Source organism: Manis pentadactyla, chromosome 9, assembly GCF_030020395.1.
Source record: "Manis pentadactyla isolate mManPen7 chromosome 9, mManPen7.hap1, whole genome shotgun sequence".
Classification (NCBI taxonomy): domain Eukaryota; kingdom Metazoa; phylum Chordata; class Mammalia; order Pholidota; family Manidae; genus Manis; species Manis pentadactyla.
The window spans coordinates 36,470,775-36,491,664 of record NC_080027.1 but is presented as its reverse complement, the minus strand read 5'-3'; the positions used below and the strand labels follow the sequence as shown (position 1 = coordinate 36,491,664).

The 20,890-nt window shown below is 46.7% G+C and overlaps 1 protein-coding gene across 1 annotated transcript; it reads right to left on the bottom strand.

The window, feature by feature from the left end:
- Window positions 1–5,546: 5,546 nt before the first annotated feature.
- KCTD21 (potassium channel tetramerization domain containing 21) lies at window positions 5,547–20,738 on the bottom strand. Its single transcript, XM_036895501.2, has 2 exons — window positions 20,682–20,738; window positions 5,547–8,939 (listed from the first exon to the last, which is right to left on the bottom strand). Exon 2 carries the CDS (start codon window positions 8,907–8,909, stop codon window positions 8,127–8,129), a length of 783 nt encoding a protein of 260 aa, XP_036751396.1. The 5' UTR covers window positions 8,910–8,939; window positions 20,682–20,738; the 3' UTR covers window positions 5,547–8,126.
- Window positions 20,739–20,890: the final 152 nt, after the last annotated feature.

Sequence of the window (20,890 nt, the reverse complement as noted above, 5' to 3'; positions counted from 1 at the left end):
AATGTTGGATTTTCTTCATTCTAAGACGATTTCAAGACCCAAGTTTATGTTCTACCACATAAGAATAAATGCTATCAATTATAATTGTAAGTAAGTAAGATACTCTCAATTGTTAAGTCTCATCCTGTTTTCAGAGATGCTGGAATTTGAAAAAATATATGCCTCAGAAGTGATTAAAGAGAGTATGTCCTGTTTCTTTGTTTTGGGCAACAAATAGCTCCTAAAGGGGAGCAGGGAAGGCCATTTGGCCTTTGGCCTCAGATTTTGGCCATCGTTCAGTGTTGGGAAAGTAGGGTGGTGGGGCATCATCCCAGTGGAGACTCATCACTTGCAAAACTACCTCAACTCATGGCTGGGAAACAGATTTAAAAAGGTGCTTTGAACACTTAGACTTTTGGTGGGCCTCATAAAATGGGCTCAGATTTGGAGCCCAATGGACCTGTGTTCTGGTTCCAAGGTTCTGGCTGCTACTCACCAACCAAGAGGTTGAAAGAAGAAAGGCTCCAACCTGGGCAGAGGGCTTTGCCAAACGTGGCACTCACAGGACAGTGTATGGGCGAGAGAGCTGGGAGCCTGGGGTTCTGGGGTTCTCCCTGGCTGTGCAACTGGGACAGGTCCCTCCATCACTCTGGACCTACCTGTTTCGCCATGGGTAAAGCAGTGTAGTTCAGCCATTCCTTCCACAAACATGACCTGAGGCACTCTCTTTGGAGGCAGGGTGCTGAAGGCCAGGGACGTAGAGGCATGAGAGGCTGTCCCTGCTGTAAGAGAGCTCTGTTCAGTGTGGAGAGCGGGGAATACAGAGAGCAAAGAGGTGGATGCCAGGTGCTCCCCACACATTTTCTCACCAAATCTTTCTAGTCACTCCATGAGGTGTAGGTAATGCATGTTTTTTTATCCCCACTTCATATAATAGATGAAGTCATTGAGACTGAGAGAGATGGTGGTGCTTGCCAAGGTCACATAGCAGAGCCAGGATTTGGACTTGTCTGCTTATAACAAAGTCAGTTCCTTTCCTCTTTACCTTTGATTGTCAGTTATGAGTTTCCTTCTAGCACAACACTCTCAGGTTCTATGCCAAAAAATAGCCAAGAAGTGTCATACTCTGACAGTCCTCTCTCTTAGCAGCCAAGTAAGGGAGATCTTCCCTCTGCTCAGGAATGACGATGGAGTCATCTAAACCATCTCCTCTTCTAAGGAGGTGGGGGCACTGCATTTCAGTGGAATGAGCTTCATTCTTAAAAAAGCTTCCCCACTCCACTCAGGAGAGTGTCAGAAGTGTGACATGCTATTTGAGTGACTCCACTCTGCCTGGTTGTTTTAGTTCCAGTAGCACTTAATAGACTCCATCATTTCACACTGAAAATAAAAAAAGTTCCAGGACAGCGCCAACACCAGGTATTATGCTCATAGGACAAGAGTCTGGGAAAAAACATGTGGGGCCAGTCCTGAGCCTGGTGCACCCATGACAGCCCCATCAAGGAATTTTCTAGTTTCAGCTCACAAACTCCAGAGCCAGGAAGGTTGTTCTTCCGTCTAGTGCTGGCATCTAGAAGACACTTCTAGTTGGTAGAGCTGCATTTTACCTTGCTGCATTTTGCCAAGGAAGCTTTCAGGCCCAGGATGATGAAGTGATTTGCTGGAGGTCAACTGGAACATCAGTGGAAGAGCCTGGATCAGAGTCCTGGCACTTAGAAACCTGGTTCTGTCCTTGTCCTCACAGTTGAATGGAAATACTCCTGAAAGACAAGGCAGAATGGGTTTTTTCCTTAGCTTGGCCACTCAACTATAATTAAATGTCATAATTAGCCAAGAGCCTACTGTGTGTCAGGTGCTGTACTTACATGCACTGCGGTCACAGGCAAATCATTTCATGTCTCTGAATCTCAGTTTCCTCATCTATGAAAAAAGGCCCTTCTGACCTGCTTCTCTCAGAGCCTTGTTGTGAAGATCAAATGAGAAAAAGGAAGTGAAGTGCTTTGTGAATTGTAAAGTGGTGTACACATGGAGGAACTGTTGCTAAAGCTGGCCCCCTCCACCTGGAGCAGACTTTCCTTAGCACTGCCTGTCACATGGGAATTTGTTTACCTGTCTCTCTCACCATACTTCCCAAGGAGAAAGGCACAGGGTTCATCTTTGATTTCCCAGATCCCAGCCCTGAGGTAGGTACTTTACACAGTATGTGAGTAAGCATGTGACGAGATCTGATTCTCAGACCTATGCAGATGCCAAGTGGAAGGACACTGGCAGATCAGAGGAGGAAGGGCCCAGAGTCAGGGTGGTGAATGTTGAGAAGGGTGTCCACTATGGAAGCACAGGGCTTGGATCGCTGAGAGGAGAAGGGGAACACCCCAAGCAACAGGGGTGGCTTTGGCAAAGGTCAGGAGACGGAAATCTATGTGGCTTATGCAAGGGACACTGAGGGAGTGGGCAAGTAAGCAGCAATAAAAGATGAAGACAGAAATCAAATGATTTCCCTCATCCATGGAGTATAACAACAAAGCAAAACGGAAGGAACAAAACAGCAGCAGACTCACAGACTCCAAGAAGGGACTAGTGGTTACCAAAGGGGAGGAGTGCAGGAGGGTGGGTGGGGAGGGAGGGATAAGGGGATTAAGGGGCATTATGATTAGCACACATCATGTAAGGGAGTCACGAAGAAGGCAGTACAGCACAGAGAAGACAAGTGGTGACTCTGTGGCATCTCACTACGCTGATGGACAGTGACCACAATGGGGTGTGGGGGGACTTGATAATATGGGTGAATGTAGTTACCACAATGTTGCTCATGTGAAACCTTCATAAGATTGTATATCAATGATACCTTAATAAGAAAAGAGATAAGGACAGAAAATAATAGTAATATGTAATATGTTGAGTATAACACTGTACTCCAGGCACTGTTCAAAAAGCTATAGATACAGTCCTCATCAAACCCTTGTAACTACTCTCTGAGGTAGGTATTATTACCTCCACTTTACATACAAGGAAACAGAGAGAGGTTAAGTAACTTGTCCAAGGTTACATAGCCCTAAGTGGCACAGTTGGGATTTGCTTCCAGGCAATATGACTCCAGAATCTGTGTTCCTAAAGTAGGTTGATGCCTGTCTGTACATGGCTGGGAACTCTGGACTCTCCTTGTGCTATAGGAAAAAATTCAAGCAAAACTTTTGAGCGAGAAGGAGTTTGAGCAAAAGAGGACATCATGGGGGTAAAAATGCAGCAAAGGTCCCTCAAACATACATTGAGCATCTTCTGTATGCTAGTTACTGGTGATACAAAGAGCAGGACAGAGACGCTGCCCCAACAAACACGCAGATCAGTGAGAGACAGGGAGCTGGGCTGGAGCAAGCTCTCTCTGGCTCTCCAGGACCCGTAGTGTGCCTCTCTTCCCCAGTGATCGATGATCGGTGGCCTCACGTCGATGACTTGAAATTGACCACAATGCAAGTATTTACACCATGGAAATTGGCCAACACTACGAAAGAATTCTTTTCCCTGAGAGCTGGTTGTTAAATATTTACCAGCATAACACCGCCTATGAATAGCTGCAGTATGATGACAAAAAGTCCTCTTCAGATGTAGGGCTGTACAAAGGAGATTGGGGCTAACTCTCCTTGGTGAGCCAAGGAGGCAAGGCTTATGCAGAATGTTGCAGGCTGAGCAGATGTTGGCTACAAAGTAGTAAAGGGCAGCCCAGGCAGAGGTCTGGAATGGTATGGCACATTCATTTAAGGTTTCCATGAACTATGGACATGAAGGAGCTTGGTAACCCATGCGGTGCCAGACAAAAGGGTGTTTATTAAGCAAATCCAATATTAGATTTATAAAGTGAACTAACTGGGGTTGGGGAGGGGGTACCCATGTTACAACACATCAACCATTGTCTTTAGCTGGCAGGATGTCAAAAGATTTTCATATGTGACTCAATTGGGCTTTTAACCAACACCTCAGTAAAAGGGAGCCTAGGCTTTGGGGAAGGACCTGACATACACTCGAGAGCCGAGCTAATTGGGAAATGTTGACAAAGGCTTTGAAATGTCCTGTAGATTGAGGTGGGCGGGCCAGGGGAGTTGGCGTGAAATGGGACCTGGAAACGGGGCAGGGAAGGTCAGAGACATCTCATTAGGCACATACTTCCTACCCAGAAGCCAGAGGCAGACAGTGGCCCCACAGGTCTGGTTTTGTTGTCCTTTGTGTTTGATAGGCCCCCTTGGTCTTTCTGTCCCAGACTGGGGGTGAGCATGTCATTAGGCTGTCTCCATGGCTCTCTGCATGGTGCTACACTGTCCTAAAAGTTCTGAAGGAGACCGAGGTCACTGGGCTGTCTGGGCAGACAGCTGCCACACCCAGGACCCCATGGAGCCTGTAAACAAGCCTGGGCCCCTCCCCTTGATGGGCTGGATATCAGGGTTGTTTTGCTCTGTGAGATATCATGGGGCTCCATTTCCCTGCCAAGAGCCCCCATCAGCCTTGAGCCCCCCGGGATACAGGCAGACTCAGGCAGTCAGCATGGAGAGATCGAAGTTTAGGAAAGGGATGGGCTGAGCAGAGAAATTGGTCTAAGGCTGAGCTCGGCCAGGCCCCCATTCACAGTAGCCTGTTTAGGAGTAATTTGTAAGTGGCAGCTGGAAGTTTGGGGTGAACAAAGAACAGTTACAAAAGAACTGTTTTAGGCCACAGAGCTATTTACAAAGCAGTGACCACATTCTATCCCACTGGGCTGTGCTGGGCATTGTGTTGGGGGTGGCAGTGGGCAAGCACACCCACCTCTGCACAGATAGCTCTGGCCCACTAGCAGAACAGAGCTCACAAGACTTGTCTTCATGAAAGGGCAAAGAGCTGAGGGCATGAGGTCATAGAGAGCAGTGCCTGAGGGTGGTGGCCACTGCTGGCCTTTGAGCATGCAGGGTACCTGTCTGGTGGCAGGCCTCAAGAAGTGTTCATACCAAGGTGCCTTAGGGTTCTCTAGAGCATCCTTTCTCCCCATCCCTCTGCATGCCTAGAACCACATTTAGGGCAGGAACAGAGCTCATGTGTGCCTGGAATTGTCTGTCAGTTGGGAAAAAGTTCTTGGCTGTGCAAAAGGCTAAATAAGTCCAGTTGAGCTCACTGATCACCGCTGGGTCTTGTTCAGTGAGGTGCTTATGACAAGAAGCACATCCCTGCCTCCCAGTCCACACTCACTCTGACTCCCGTGTCCCTGTGATGGGGCTCCCTGCAATGCTCAGTGTTCTGTCTCAGTTTTGCTTCGCCCAAGGAAGAGGTTACATGGTGATATGCTGACTACCCCACCTGTCCCTCCCCTTGCACTGTGGCTCTGCGAGAATGCACCTTTCCTTCAGTCAACCCCCCAACCCCCAAGCCCTGCATGCTCCCAGGCCTCTACTTGCCAGCACCCACAGTGTCCTCCTTAGCTCTGTCATGATCCAGCCTACCCTCCAAGTCCCAGCTCCACCACCCATTAAGCCCTTCTGAGAACTGAGCTTGCTTTCCCCAAGTTCCCAAGCACACTGAGTGGCCCCCTAAGCTTTTTCCAGACTGAACCTTTGGGTGGCTCTTCCCATCCTCAGGCCCACACACCACATGCTCCAGAAGGGCTTGTTAAATTGGACTCTCATGGTGTCCCTCACACAACGCTCCACCATTATTACCTCCTGAAAGAGAAAACATTTACTGAGCTCCTATCTGCCAGGCCTAGCTAGGAATTTTCATATATACCAACTCATTTTAAGTCACATAACACTGGGGGAGGGGGTTGTTATCTGGTGAGGAAACAAATCAGAGAGGTTCAGTGACTTGTCCAAGATTACACAGCAAGTGATAGAACCAGAATTCAAACCCAAGTCAGCCTGACTCCAAGACAGGCTTTTTCCTTATAAGCATATGTAAAATAGTGACAACCACTTATCGGTTATACTGCATTCTTGCATACATTATTTCATTTAATCCTCACAACAGCCCTGTGAGGTAGGTAGGGTTATGTATTACTATTAAGCCCATTTCACAGATAAAGAGATGGAGGTGGCTCAGTGATGTGAGTTACTTGTATAAAGTTACACAGCACATTAGGGGCTTCACAGGTTATGTTCTTTCTCTAAAGTCAAGCTGCTTGAATTAAGAAGCACCAAAAAGATGGAGAAGGAGAATTTTTATGGAGAGGAAAAAGGGGCAGTGATATTTAGACGTTTCTTCCTTAAACTGTTGTGTTGTGGTTACAGCTTCTGCTGTCTGTTCTAAGTGGGGTTCTTCTGAGTGGCTTTCCCGAGTACCATTGGCCTGGTGGCCTGGGGCAGCTGTCAGAGACTCCTGGGTCCCACTATAGTGGGAGAGGCCTTTATTACCTAATGGATGCAGCCCTGCCCATAGCCCAGCATATACACTGTGTAACTATGGGAAGCCCCTTCCTCGGGCCACCTCCTGTGGGGGCCTGTGTCACTAGGCTTCCCTGGCTTTGCCTAAGGGCCCCCTGCGCAGTGGGGGGGGGGGATTCTGGGACTCCCAAGGCCATACTCACTCCAGGGATGAATCATAATGTGCAGTTTCGAAGCCTGCACTGTTTATCACCCCCTGGGAAGTGGTGGCGTGGGTGTCTTGCCCTCTCACTCACGGCATGCTCATGACTAGAAGCAATGTGACTGGGGAAGGCCACCTCCTTCAGAGCAGTGTTGTAGGGACTGGATGCTTACTCCCTGGGCAATGGTATGTTCAGACCACTGTGGGCTTCTCACTGTACAGTGCCTCCCAAGGCCCTGCTCTCTTTCCTCCAGGAGCCCTTCCTCGGGGGCAGCGAATCTCACCCCCCTCCAGAGGTGGTCAAAAGCTGTGCGGAGCCGTGGCTGGTGGAGAAGGTGGGTGGCATGGAGTTTACAAAGGAGGCTAGCCACACGAACTGGGGTTGGGAGGGGCTCACCTGCATTGTGAAGACAAGTCCCAAGGGGAATCCTGACTTCAATAATAATATTTTCAGAATAAGTATCTGGCCTCTCAAAGTGACTATTTTGAAAGAGAAAATACATATTTGAATGAGAAGAAAGGAAAATCAAGACAAGAAAATGGGAGTGGAAAGACAAAGTTTGGCTCAATATAAGGAAGGACCTGCTAACAGCACCCCAGCCAAACATGCAGGGCTGCTTTGGGGACCGCGGGCTTCCCCTGCTGGAAATATGTGAACAGGGACAGCGCATCACGTGAAGGTACTGGGGAGGGGTGCTCCACACAAGTGTGCTGCGGTGTGTTGGGGTGGGAGAGGACTAAGTGACCATTGACTCATTTTCCAACCCTGAGAGTCCATAATACATTTGTTCAAAATGACCTGCTTTCAATGACACTTCAAATTCTTGGGGAAAGGATTACAAAAGTCAGGTAACAGGTCATATTCTGAAGTGCCTTTCACTGCACTAGCTCCAGATACTTTCATATCTTTGCAGGGACAGCAGCTCATATGAAGCTAGAAATCCCGAAATGCCTAGATTTGGCTCAGTGAAGAAAGATACCCCAACTTCTGAACCCTGTCTGATGCTCACTCCTCTAGGCCACAAGACAGCTCACAGCTCTACCCCTGCAGTTCTAAGCCACAGCTCTGAGATCACATTGCGCTTCCAAGCCAGCCAGACGTGGTTGCCTCTGGGCAAACAGGTCCAAGGGGCTGGCTGTATCCTAGGGACGAGGAGCAGGCAGGATGGGAATCTGGTTATTTTACATCCTGGGAAACCAAAGGGAGCCTTTTGTTCTTACCCTATCCTCTCCAACGGCTCTTTTTAAAGATAGCTAAGTGAGATGCTGCCTAGTGGTACAGAGAGAGCTGGGGTACATGAAAAAACTGCTGTTCCTTTGTCCAATCAGAAAGCCCTCCTGCGGCCTTCTTTAGGACACATTGGCAGACTATTCACTTGCCGTAAAACACTGCCCATCTCCAGCTCCAAATGGCCAGGAAAAGGTAGCTCTGTTGAGAGGACACGTGGATTCCTACAGGTGCATTGCATCATGGAGGGAATCAAGTCCTGCTTGTGATTAATACAGATTAGTAGTGTGCCTGGCTTCAGACCACCAGTGAGACACTCCCCAGGACCCTGGCTCATGTGAGGCTCCTTGGGAGTCCCCCTTCCAATGTTGCTGGGGTCCTTTTACCTGTACCGTATTAACCGAATAATCTTATTGTTCATGAAGTCCACAGCATGTGGGTGAGAAGAATCGATGCAGAAGCCATCACTCAGAGCAATTTTTAGTACCTCCTCCACAAAGACCTGAAAGCTGTTGATCTGCTTGTTGGATGGCACCACCCAGAGCCTCTTGAGGTTCTGCTTAGTATATTCCTCCTCTGGCAGGCCTTCCACATTGGCCACCCAGTCCAGAGTCAGGTGGTTGGGGTCCTGCAGGTGGCTGGTGATGGAGGAGAGATTGCCATTGGAGCAGTAGAAGAGCTTGGAGCCAAGGAGCTTGAGGAAGAGGCAAGAGGTGCTGAAGATGTTGGCGTTGAAGACCTCCATGCTGGAGGAGGAAAGGCTGTAGATTTGGGGTGCCTCACGCACAGTGAAGTGGACCGTCTGCACACGCTGGTTCAGTGTGATGTTGAGCATGGCATTCTTCTCGGCCTTGGAGAGCTCCACCTCCTTCTCCTGCAGTGCCTCAATGAGAGGCTGCACCTGGTAGAAGTCGGCTTCCCTGCGGAGCAGGCCCATCTCCTGGAAGTCCTCAGGCAAGTCCAGGTGGGAGGTCCGCAGGAAGTTGAGGATGTAGCGGAACACTTTGCCATCACGATCAATGAAACAGTGGCCCTGGCTGTCCCTCTTGGTGGGCATCTTCCCGCTGAACATGGCACCCAGCATGGAGTCAGGGAAGGTGGTCAAGGTTGCCAGTGAGGTTGTGTAGAGCTTCCCTCCAACGTTTAGTGTGATGGGGTCAGACATGGCAGGAGACTGTGGTGCTGGCAAGGAGTCCTAGAGAGGAAGACAAGTGAGAAATGTCTGTTACTCAACCATAACTGGTGTCTTAGTCTGTTGGGGCTGGCATAACAGAACACCACGGACTGGGTGGCTTAAGTAACAATTATTTCTCATAGTTCTGGAGGCTGGTAAGACCAAGATCATGGCGTGGGAAGACTTGGTGTCTGGTAAGGGCCATCTTCTCACTGTCCTCATGTGGCAGGAGGGGCAAGAAAGCTCTCTGGAATCTCTAATATAAGAGCAGTAATTCCATTTCAGAGGCCTCCACCTTCATGACCTAATCAACTCCCAAAGGCCTCACCTCCTTATACCATCATGTTGGATTTTAACAAATGAAGTCGGGGGACAAAAAATTCAGTCCATAATATCTGGGCAGTCACAGTTCTCATCTCCTTAATATACATCAATGAGTGTTGAAATAAGTTAGTACTTGATGAACAAGTGGGTGGGTGATAATTTCCGAACTGTCTAAAACATGTAAGGTTTACTAGGAAGTTAATAACAAAAAAACCAAAGCCTAGTCTCCACCTTCAGAGATTGTTTCAATTGGTCTGGAATCAGTGGTGCAAAATGTACCTGGACTGAATGCTGTTACTACCTGCTCTTACAAACATTTGCTTATATAACGACCATACATCTTTTGACATAGACGAGACCACCATCCATCCCTATTGTGCAAATAAGGCCAAGAGTGCCAGGGTTTAGTCCCCATGCTTAGAGAGGTGAAGGGCCATGCCACAATTCAAACCCAGGTCCCCTTTCTATGAGAGAATTGTGTAAGTGCTTACTAGCCAAACTGGTACACGCTAAGTACTTAACCAATGCTGAGGTCTGATTCCAGACCCACTGCTCCTTCTGCTGTACCACTGTCACCTTATTTATTTCTCTGTCTCAGCTAATGTACAATGAAGAATGGCTGTGATTGGCGTCCTTTCCAGCCAACTCTCAGGTCCCCAACAGTTCACTCAGACCTCTGGACTCCAAATGACACCCTCTGCTGGGCTCTCATGCTCCCGAACCAACTTGCCTTGCTGTGAAGGTGCTTTTGGCTCCCAGCGGTCTGTTCTTCCCGCCGTGGCTCCCCAGCCTCCTCTGAAACTTGTTTTGAGTTCAGTGCACATGTGAGACCACCATCAAGCACCCTTTCTGAGGGCTCTTTACCCACTTCTCAACAAACTCCGCCAGCCCCCACTGATGGCACTGCCTCCAGAGTCTAGGGCTGGTTGGTCTCCTTCAGCAGTCTTGGAGTCTAACTTCTCTTTAAGTTTCTAGAGAGCAGGGTGTGTGCCCTCTCCGTTTCCAATATGGCACTTTCCCAAGAGCCAACCTGTGGAATGGATTCAGCGGTGTTTCCCTGATGCTGGGTGTGGCGGGCACAGAGGAAAACTGGCCCCAGTGTTGCCCTTGAGAAGAGCCCAGGTCAGTAGGGAAACCAAGACAAGAGGCAGTGAGGCTGCAGGGACAAGGAAGATGTGCCAAGAGCTGTGGGAGTAGGCTGGGAATGGATCCTGGCGTCCAGATGGGAAAACAGAGGCCCGAGGAGGGACTTCCTCAAAGTCACCCAGCAAGGGCAGCAAGCAGGCCAGAGCACTTCTCACCGCATGTCTGCCTTCTGAAGAGGCTGCCTGCATGGAGACCGCCCCCTGAGGATGGAGGCCATGCCGGGTACATAGAAATGTTCAGCTACCCAACTGTCTAGGGGTCGGGTGCCCTTGCGATTCTTCCCTGTCTAGTGGGGCACTCTGATATCGCAGGAAGGCATTGACCATTGGAGTGTCTGAAGAGAAACAAGCTCAGGATGAAGTCATGAGAGCAGCAGAAGCCTGGAGCACATGGGCCATGAGGCACCCAAGACGGGCAGGGCGAGGGCCCAAGGGAGAGGCGGCTGCTGTGCAGAGACCCGCAGCTGGGGAGGGGGCCCGGCCTGGGTGCTGAGCCTGGCCAGTTCTCCAGAGGGCTCAGGCGGGGGCTGGACCCACGTGCGAGCCATCTCCTTCCTCAGTCCACGCTCTCCTTATTCTTTCTGGATAGTAATTTGTATACTCTAGTTTTCAGTCTTTCTCCTTGATTGAAGGCCCAAGCTCTGTGAAGTGGCTCAGTTTCATGAAAAGAGCAGGCTTAGGCAGCAGAGGCTGGTCTTTCTTTCTGAAAGTTCTGTGGGCCACAGACCCTGAATCTCTTCTACGCATTAGGGCTGAAGAATCAAAGCATTGCGGGTGAGGGAGTCAGGAGATATACCTGGGGCCCTTGGGTGACTATCCAAACTCCTATTTCTCCTCTTGCAAAAGCAGCAGAGCACCTGCCTTCCTGCCCTGTCCCCCAGCTGTGTGGCTCCAGCATGAGTCCAGGGAAAGCAGCCCAGGAGCTGTACAGGGGGTAGGGTGGAGGCCGGTTACAAGGCAGGCCTGGTGCTCCCTGTGGTATTCTCCCCACACTTATGAGTGACACGGCTCAGTCCTCCAAGCCCCACTTTCTAGTGGCAGCACCACTGTGTGCGCCATCACAGTGCACAGGTCCCGCTGTGAAGGGCACTATGACATGGGGTGGGGGCGGGGAGGAAAGCGGATTCACGAGAGTGGCAGAGGGTTTGTGGGGATGCACTGTCATTACTGAGCTACAGCCCCCCCTGGTGTGTACCCAGCTGCCTTTAATTCTCACAGCAGTCCTACAAAGTAGGCATTATTCTCCCTATTTGGCAGACAGGAAACAGACTCAGAGGGACTATTAACTTGCTCAGGACACACAGCCAGCAAGCGGAGAGCCCATTCTCTTCCCACTGCACAGGCTGCTAAGAGTTGTAACAGCAACAAAAGGCAGCTTCAACAAGTTTGAGAATCCTTGATGCAGCCTTTTAAAACATCACTCTGTAGCTTATTGGCAATAGCTGCCACTTGATGAGCACACCTCCTACTTTTACAGTGTGAAGAGCTTCCCATAAGACTTGGTGGCACTGTATTTATTTTTAATAAAAATATATAGAAAAGTATAGGGAATGGTACTATTGTGCTAAATGCTTTACATGCATTCCCTCATTCAGTGTCTTCACAGGCACCACGTGAGACAGACACTATTGTTATGTTCATCTTACAGATAAGGAAACTGGCCGAGAAGGGTTAAGAGTCAGAGGAGCAGCTGGGATCCAAATCTATGTAGACGAGAGTCCACCACCTCTGATCATTGCCCCTTCCCATCATGGGGCCCCAATGTGAGCGATGCAGACTCCCTCATTCTCTGTCCACACCAGACTGGGGTAGGGCCCTTTGGCAGCTAGTCCATCGTTGGCTTGGGGCTCTGCCGACTCACATCTGAGAACATGGGGACAGGATCCCAGGGTGACCCAGAGCCAATCCATAGCTGACACAGGGTCAGTCAACTAAGAGGCTCACACCCTTTGTTTCAGCGGTGACTCACAATGACCAACGACAATGCAGCAAAACACAAAAAGCCGGGTTTTTAAAAGCCAGATTAGAAAAGATGAATGAGAACGCAAACTGAACCAGGGAGTAGGAGGTTAAAGAAACCCCACCACTGTGTGTGAGTGAGAAATTCTTCTTAGGAGACTTTCCAAGTCTGTCTTTTGAGTTGAAAAGAACCAAAAAAAAAATTAGCCCCATCTCCCTGAGAAAACCAATGGTGTCCAACCAGGATATTATGTAACACCGATCCCTGGACTATCCTCCTGGGTAGGGGAGACCACGGGGCCTGGAAGTGTGGAGTTATGGCTGGAATTCTCTCCTCCACAAAATGGGTCTGTGGCCCAAATAAAGGGGGGGTCTTAAGGCTCAGCTGGGTACTATGTGAAGGGGAATTCCAATCTGTGGCCTGATAATTACCCAGCTACAACCTGTAATTGTGACACAGAAAATAGAATTCTTTGAGTAGATGTCTTATAAGGAAGGGCAACAAAGACATTGATTGCTCTAGAGAGTCCTATGTCAAAACTCTGTCCTGTGGGCCTCGTGAGGGACGTAGTTAATGCTTGATGAATATGCTGTGTACCATATCTCGGCAAAGTGCATTATACATATTAGCTTATTTAAGCTGCTAACATTCCTTCGAGGAAACTGTTATCTCTGCTTTACAAATGAGAACCTGAGGCTCTAAGAGGTAGGTAACTTGCCTAAAGCAGTGGCAGAGCTAGGATTCAAGCATAGGCCTGTCTGACTGCAAAGTCTGTCTTTGAACAACGACACTTTTCTTTGGGCATTCGGCAGCCAAGGCCCTTGCAGAGGCCCATCACTGTCCTCCTCCCACAGACCAGGTGCTCTCACACCTGCCATTGCAATGTGATTCTGACCTACAGAAAGATGAGAGCACAGAGAAACATTTCCTGAGCACAGAGGACATGCTCCAAGCTATGTGAGGCATTTTCCTATAGATTGTTTCATTAAAATACCACATTTTAATCTGTGAAGGAGGTATGATTATCACCCAGTTTTTCAGATTATAAAACTGAAGTACAGAGTATTGAAGACAGGTGCTTAAGATCACACAGCTAGAGCCACAGAGCTAGAATTGAGGTCTCTCTCCAAAGCCTGTGTCCCCTCCAAGTCAGAAGACAAATGAAATTTTATTGAAAAGCATCAATAGGACTTAAGAGACCTGTACTGCTTCTGAGAGGGAGGTGAAACATCTTAAAGTTGTTCTTCTAATATTGTAGTTGTTACGCTATCCTATTCCAAACCCAAATAGTGTTTTTTCAAAAGATTTAAAAAAATAGAATCTTAGTTTGTAAAAAATTGCTGAGTGATCACAATAGCCAAGAATTGGAAGCAACCTAAGCGTCCATCAGTAGATGAATGGATAAAGAAGATGTGGTACATATACACAATGGAATATTACTCAGCTAAAAAGAAAACAAATCCTACCATTTGCAACAACATGGATGGAGCTAGAGGGTATTATGCTTAGTGAAATAAGCCAAGCGGAGAAAGAGAAATATCAAATGATCTCACTCATCTGTGGAGTATAGGAACAAAGGAAAAACTAAAGGAACAAAACAGCAGCAGAATCACAGAACCCAAGAATGGACTAACAGGTACCAAAGGGAAAGGGACTGGGGAGGATGGGGGGGTAGGGAGGGATAAGCGGGGGGGAAGAAGAAAGGGGGTATTATGATTAGCATGCATAATGGGGGGGGTGGGAGAAAGGGGAGGGCTGTACAACACAGAGAAGACAAGTAGTGATTCTACAACATTTTGCTATGCTGATGGACAGTGACTGTAAAGGGGTTTGTGGGAGGGACCTGGTATAGGGGAGAGCCTAGTAAACATAATATTCTTCATGTAATTGTAGATAAATGATAACAAAGAAAAAAAAAGGAAAGAAAAGGGGGATTACTCCCTGATAGGATAAAACTAACTGTAAATCAACGATTAAAGCATGGTTTAAATATCCTTAATTTTGATCATTTAAAGGGTGTCAGATGATCAGCTATGGAAGTACATTTTTCTGATAATATTCCTTTCTCTTAAAAAAAAAAAAAAAGCAGTTCCTGTGTGGCGATCTCCAATAAGTTCTTCACAATGATATAAAGGGTATATCAAAGTGTGGGCAAAGGGTTTGTTTGTGTTTATACAGAGGATCAAAGCCTAATTTGGCTACCCAGAAAACGAATTAAGATACGATATGAAGAAGAACTTCCAACATCAACATTCTCTGGAAGAGTCATTCCAGAAGATGAACATCAAAAAACTCCAACAAAGATCCTGGTGCTGTTGCAGTTGTAGCTGCATTCATCCCACCGGTTCCTGGACTTGCCATTGGAATGAAGAAGGAGATATCTAAGCTGGCCTGTGCATACAGTAAAACAACAAATTTGACTGGATCTATACTGTTGGAACTCAACCAAGAATTAGGAGAAGTGCAAGTTGCAGCGCTCCAAAATCTTGCAACTACAGACTGTCTACTGTTAAAAGAACATACGGGATGTGAACAGTTCCCAGGAATGTGTTGTTTTAATTTGTCTGATTTTTCTCAAACTATTCAAATTCAGTTAGACAATATCCATCATATCATTGATAAGTTTTCACAAATGCCTAGGGTGCCTAACTGGTTTTCTTGGTTTCACTGGAGATGGCTGGTAATTGTAGGTCTGCTTTGGTTATGTAGCTGTATTCCTATTATGTTAATGTGTGCATGCAATTTAATTAGTAGTTTAAAACCTATACATGCTTATGTTACTCTACAAGAAGATATGTCAAAGAAATAATCAATCTTCCCATGTTTTCTTCCGTCTGCTACTTCTATAGCTTTTCTTCTTCCTTCCTAATTACAACCCTTAAGTAGAATTCGTGCCTCATAACGAAATTACCGAGTATCATAATTCTTCCAAGTGGTAAAGATACCTCAAGACAAATGCTGGGCATAAAAGCCACAGGGCATAAATCTGCAAAGAAGTAAAAAGCTAACCTTTTCAAACAATATTGCTTCTCTCTCACTTACCAACTTTACATTTCCCTGTATGGCCCCGGAAGATGACTGGTTAGCCAGAGACGGGTAAGATTCCTCAAGGGAGGAACAACCTAAGACAGGCACAGTCGCAGGGGGGCCATCAGGTGAGAAATTGGGGATCAACAGAGGTGAGGCTTAGAACCTCACCGCCCTGTTTTGAGAGAAATCTTCTGCATCCCTGGATGTTTTGTTGCCCTTGGTTAGCTTGGATTAATACTTAGTCTATAGGCACACATCTGATCATCTACATTTGCCCTCTTACAGCACTAAACTATGTTTTCTACCTTTACCTTGCATCTACCTACCATTTCAGCATTTTATTAAAAAAAAAATAATAATAAGGGAGAAATGTGGTATCCACATATAAATCAAGTATAAAAATCAAACGAATATTCATATTTGACCTGATTGTTTATAGTTTATAATGCGTGATCAAAACCGAAAGTTTCTGTGATGACTGCCCTTGCACTGTTCACCATGTAAGAACTTATTCACTATGTAAGAATTTGTTCACCATGTAAGAACTTGTTCGCTATGCTTCAGAAGATTGGAGACCATTGAGAACTAGGCTTGGGGTTGATTAATGATTGTGCATTGAGTCCCCTATACAGAATTTTGTTGTTGTTAACAACCATTTGATCAATAAATAAGAGAGATGCCCTCTCAAAAAAAAAAAAATTGCTGAGTGAGAACCTGAAAGTATTTGATAAAAGAGTAGTTATCTTAGTGAAATGTATTAAAGCAGACAATAAAGCAATGATATTTCAAACTGTGTTATTAAAACAGTGGAAAAGAGAATTTTGTAATACATGTGTTGAAAAGATTGGTTAGCAATTTAAAATCTTTACAATGCTGGGCCTAGAACAGGTCACATTATCTTTATTTTACAAATTCAGAGAGGATGAGTCCCTGGTCCAGGGCTTTGTGTGCATTCTTGAGCTCTGAGTCATGGCCTCTGGGAGGTTCTGGGTTTGGACATTGCTCAGAGAACGACTCCTTTGGAGATAACCTGGGATCTTACCTAATCCAGGTCTTGAGCAAGAGACAACCCAGCCACAGAGGTCCGGCCAACAGCCTGGACACTCATGGAGCCCTGGAAGAGGCATAGGCTCTTTCTGAGCAACTTCGTACGTTGCTGCCAACTGAGCTTCAACAACAAAACTACTTCCTGTGCAGTCTACTCCTTTTACACAGTGAGGACCACCTGTCACAGCAATGAATGTACTAAGCAAAGATAACTGTCTACCTACCTACGTACTTATCCATCCCTCCCTCCATCCACCCATCTATCTATCATTTCTTAGGTCTGCTCACCAAAGGGTCTAGAAATGATACTGTAGTAGCAATGAGCACAACTGACTCCAGATCTTGGTTTCTAAATGTTTTCTCCTACAAAAAGAAATCAGGGTTTCCTGGAGAAATTGGTGATTCCATGACTTTGACAGGAAAAGTTCAAGGTGAGCCTGGAACATCTCTTGAAAGATAGTAAAGATGTAACTAAAGATTAATGAGGTCATGTCAAAAGAACACAGATGTTAAAAGTCCTCATCAAAAGGAAAACAAAAAATTTTTGTCACTATTTGTGGTGATGGATGGTAACTAAATGTGGAAATCATTTCACAATATATAATACGTCAAATCATTATGTTGTACACTTATAATTAATACAATGTTATGTATCAATTTAATCTCAAATAAGAAAAAAACACCAGGAGCTTGCCTGAAGGAACTTTCATCAGCCAAATTTGGGATAAATTGAGTACCAAAATATTAATAATGGTAATAGGTTATAACATACTGAATTTAAAAATGTCATGAGTCTATTACTCCAAAAAGAAAAAAGAGAGGGAGAGGAGACAGTGAGACAGCGCACAGAGAGGACAAAGATATTCTGTAACAAAGAATAGCAACCAACCATCAATGTTGCAATTCAGGCAGGGATCACCAGTGGATATAGAGTGAAAGACTACTTGGGAACACACAATTCCAACAGTCTCAAAGGATCACTCCACAAACTAACTAATTACAAGGAGGAAAAATTTACTAGTCCATGGAAAGATCAAGCTGTCATGACCTTAACCAATAATTAAATTTAGCTTTCATGGATAGTAGGACCCCAATATCATATGTCTCCTAATGTGATACAATAAGAGGTACATATCATTGCCAGAAAAAAATTAACCTGAATCTAATCACTGATAAATTTAAACAGGTGGAGGTGCTTCTATCTAGATGAAATGAACTGCTGAAAGAGGTAAAATGCAAAGCATGAATCTTGACTGCATCTGATTAAAAAAATGATATTTATTGGCAGTTGGAAAAATTTTAGTATCAACTATTTCTTATGTAATATTGACTTCTTGCTTATTTTCTTAGGTATGATAATGGTATTATGGTTATGTGGGATAATGTTATAATTAGGAGATACACACTGAAGAATTTAGGGGTCATGTCAAGATGTCTGTAACTTCTAAATAGTTTAACAAAAGACTGTGTGTATGTGTGTGTGTGTGTATATAAAAGCAAAATTGGCAAAGTGTGAACTGGTGCCCCTAGGTGAAAGGATATTCTTTAAACTTTACTATAGGCTTGAAAATTCTAAAAACATTTTTTTTTTAAAAAGGTGGGAAGAAAAGAACACTTCCCTCATAGAGCTATAGGTGTAAGTTCCAGAATACCAGACCCTAATAAATAGCCAGATTCAATGATTAATACATTTGTTACTACTACTACTAAGAAGCACTAAAACCCCACAATTTTCACCTCCCAGTGTCACAGTGCTTTGGAGGATGAGGAAGCCGAGCGCAGCTAAGCTAAAATAGCTCACAGTTGATGGAAGAGTTCAAATTTAAACCTGAGTAGTCTCTCTACATGGACCATCACCCACAGAAGCCACAACACTAGGCCTGCCTCTGTGCTGGGATGCAGGCTGGGAGATGGCTGTTCAGGCCTGGTTCCCCTTGCCTCCTCCTGAATGGATAGTCTGTTACAGCAGGAAAACAACTCCTGTCATGGCTCACTGAGATTGTTCACAGAGAGAGTCACTTCTGGGCCTCACAAATGTTATGGGTGGGCAGAAAGAATGGGAAGGGCTTTGTGGGGAGAGGAAAGTGCACAGGCTTTGGCCTCATCGGGGCCTGCCTTTGAATCAGGCTCTGTCACTTAACTGTGTGGCTCTAGGCCAGTTCCTGGGTAGATGTTGGTGATTGTAACAGCAGCAGTAATAATAATGGCTGTCAATTATTGTGCAGCTGTTACTGTGCTAGGAACTTTATTCATGTGGACCTCATAGATAAAGTACATACTATTCTTATTACTACTTCACAGACCACCCATGCTAGTTCCTCTCCTATCTCTGCAATTTGGTATTTGCCATCTGCTCTGCTTACACAGTGAAGGAAAATCCCATTCATCTGTCAGTCCCCTCAGCTGGAATTCATTCCCTCCTCTGCATCTCCAGAGCATTTTGTTTTCACCCCCAACCAAGGCCCACTTTACTTACGTATAGTAGATGGGTGCCTGGCCACCCTGGTGGGGCTGGAATCTTGCCTCTCTGTACCCCAGAAGCAGGCAGAGTAGCAGAAGGGGAAGAAATTTTTGTTTAGTCAGATCCATTTTCCTCACCCAAGACTGAATGTCATCTACCAATAGGGAGGTTTGTCACCTCCTGAATTTTTAAAACTTTTTAGTTGGAAACACTGTCTTGAATTTTCAGTTTGGAATCCAAGGCGCACGACAAGGCGCAGGTATCCACCTGGAAGTAACTGTAAGAACTCCCAGTGTGAAGGAGATGGATAAATCAGAGTTGGGCAAATCTCAAGGATGACGATGTTAAGTGAGTAATGTTCCTTCCAGAAAGCTAGATGACTTAGCCCACCAGAATAAAGACTGACTTACAGCCCTGGGAACTATGTGGGAACACTGCCCTTCACCTCTCCATACCCAACAGATGTACCCTGTTTTGCCCATTCAAACCTCTAAGGAGCCTATAGACTGCTCCATTACTCCACAATCCACACTGTAGGAGGAAAGGTGCTTCCTAGACGCAGGTGACACAGGGACCCTGGAGTGAGCTGCCCCATAGGGTATGGAATAAAGAAAGGTGACCTGGAGGAGGGAAGCCACCTGACTTGGCAACCAGACTTTCCATTTGCACAGCAAAGTAGTCTCATGTGGTGCAGACTCCAAACAACACCATCCCCCATCCTCTTCCAGAATTTTCCTTCCTCTCAGTTCAGTCTCAGGCTTCATCTTGGGTTTTTTCTCAGGCACGAGCACCCCATTTCAACCGTTCCCTTCCTATATGGCCTTCCTGCTCCTCACATTTATTATAATTTATAAACAAATGGCTTTCAAATCCACCTCATTTCATCCTCATAGTAACCATAAGCGGTTTGTCTTACAGGTTGGCATTCACAAGGGTTGAGGAGGCCGGTCGTGTCACACAACCGGTGAACCACAGCACATGGAAACCAGTTTCTTCCCTGCCATCCCCTTCAGACTAACTGCTACCTCCCTGCAGCATCAACCATGCAGTTGGGTCTTTGGAGTAAGGAGTCCTGGATGGTTTGGGCAAGTCACTTAACTTATTTGAGCCTGTTTCCTCACCTGTAAACAGATACTGTGACACATTTGCAGTGTGTGAGAGTTGATACGATCATGTGTGTGATGCACTGAATTCAAGAGATGGGCTCTTTATTTCTAGTCACAAGAAAAGGAAGGTGTTCATTGCATCCGCAGGTATTTGACCACTCGGGCACCCCCGCCCCGCTCCCCAACCCACATCACCGTTGCCGGGGCTTTTCTGGGCTGGGAGTGGTCCTTTCCATCATTGTTTCCGTCCTTCCTTACCCACTACTTTTGGCCCATTACACCGATTCCAACTCAGGTTGGCCATATCGGTTTTCTCAGCACCCACTCCCCAGCCCAGGAAGCCCCCAGCCACCCTTTCCAACCTCAACGCGTGTTCCCCTTCTCACCTAGAGACTCCGCCCCTCCTTGCCTCGCCCACCAAAGGCTCCTCCCACAGTTTCTATCCTCTTTATCCAGGCTTTTCTTATTATCACCATCCACCCTGGCTCCTTCCACCAGCTACAGCCCCTCTCCCCGGAATGCGCCCCCTCCCTTGCAGCCACAGGAGTTGCCTTCCCCATTGCACAGATGAGAATGGCGAGGCAAGGGTAGGTCGATGGTCCCTCATAGTGTAAGACAAGTGCCCAGGTGGACCCGCGTCCCCTCACTGGCTGTCCCTGCGCCCTGCGTCCCCTGCCGCGCCTCACCCACCTCCAGCCCTCGTTCTGCAGCCTCCCCTCCGCGGGCGGCCAGCGCAGCTTTGCGAGAGGGGCGGAGGGCTGGAGCCCAGCCCAGGGGCGTGGCGGCCCAGGACCCGCGCGCTGCGCTCGGGGACTTGTAGTTCTCTCTGGGCTCTTTGTGGTTCGGCTCGCCTAGCATGAACTCCATCTCCCAGGAGGCATTGCAGTGAGCTGTCCAGC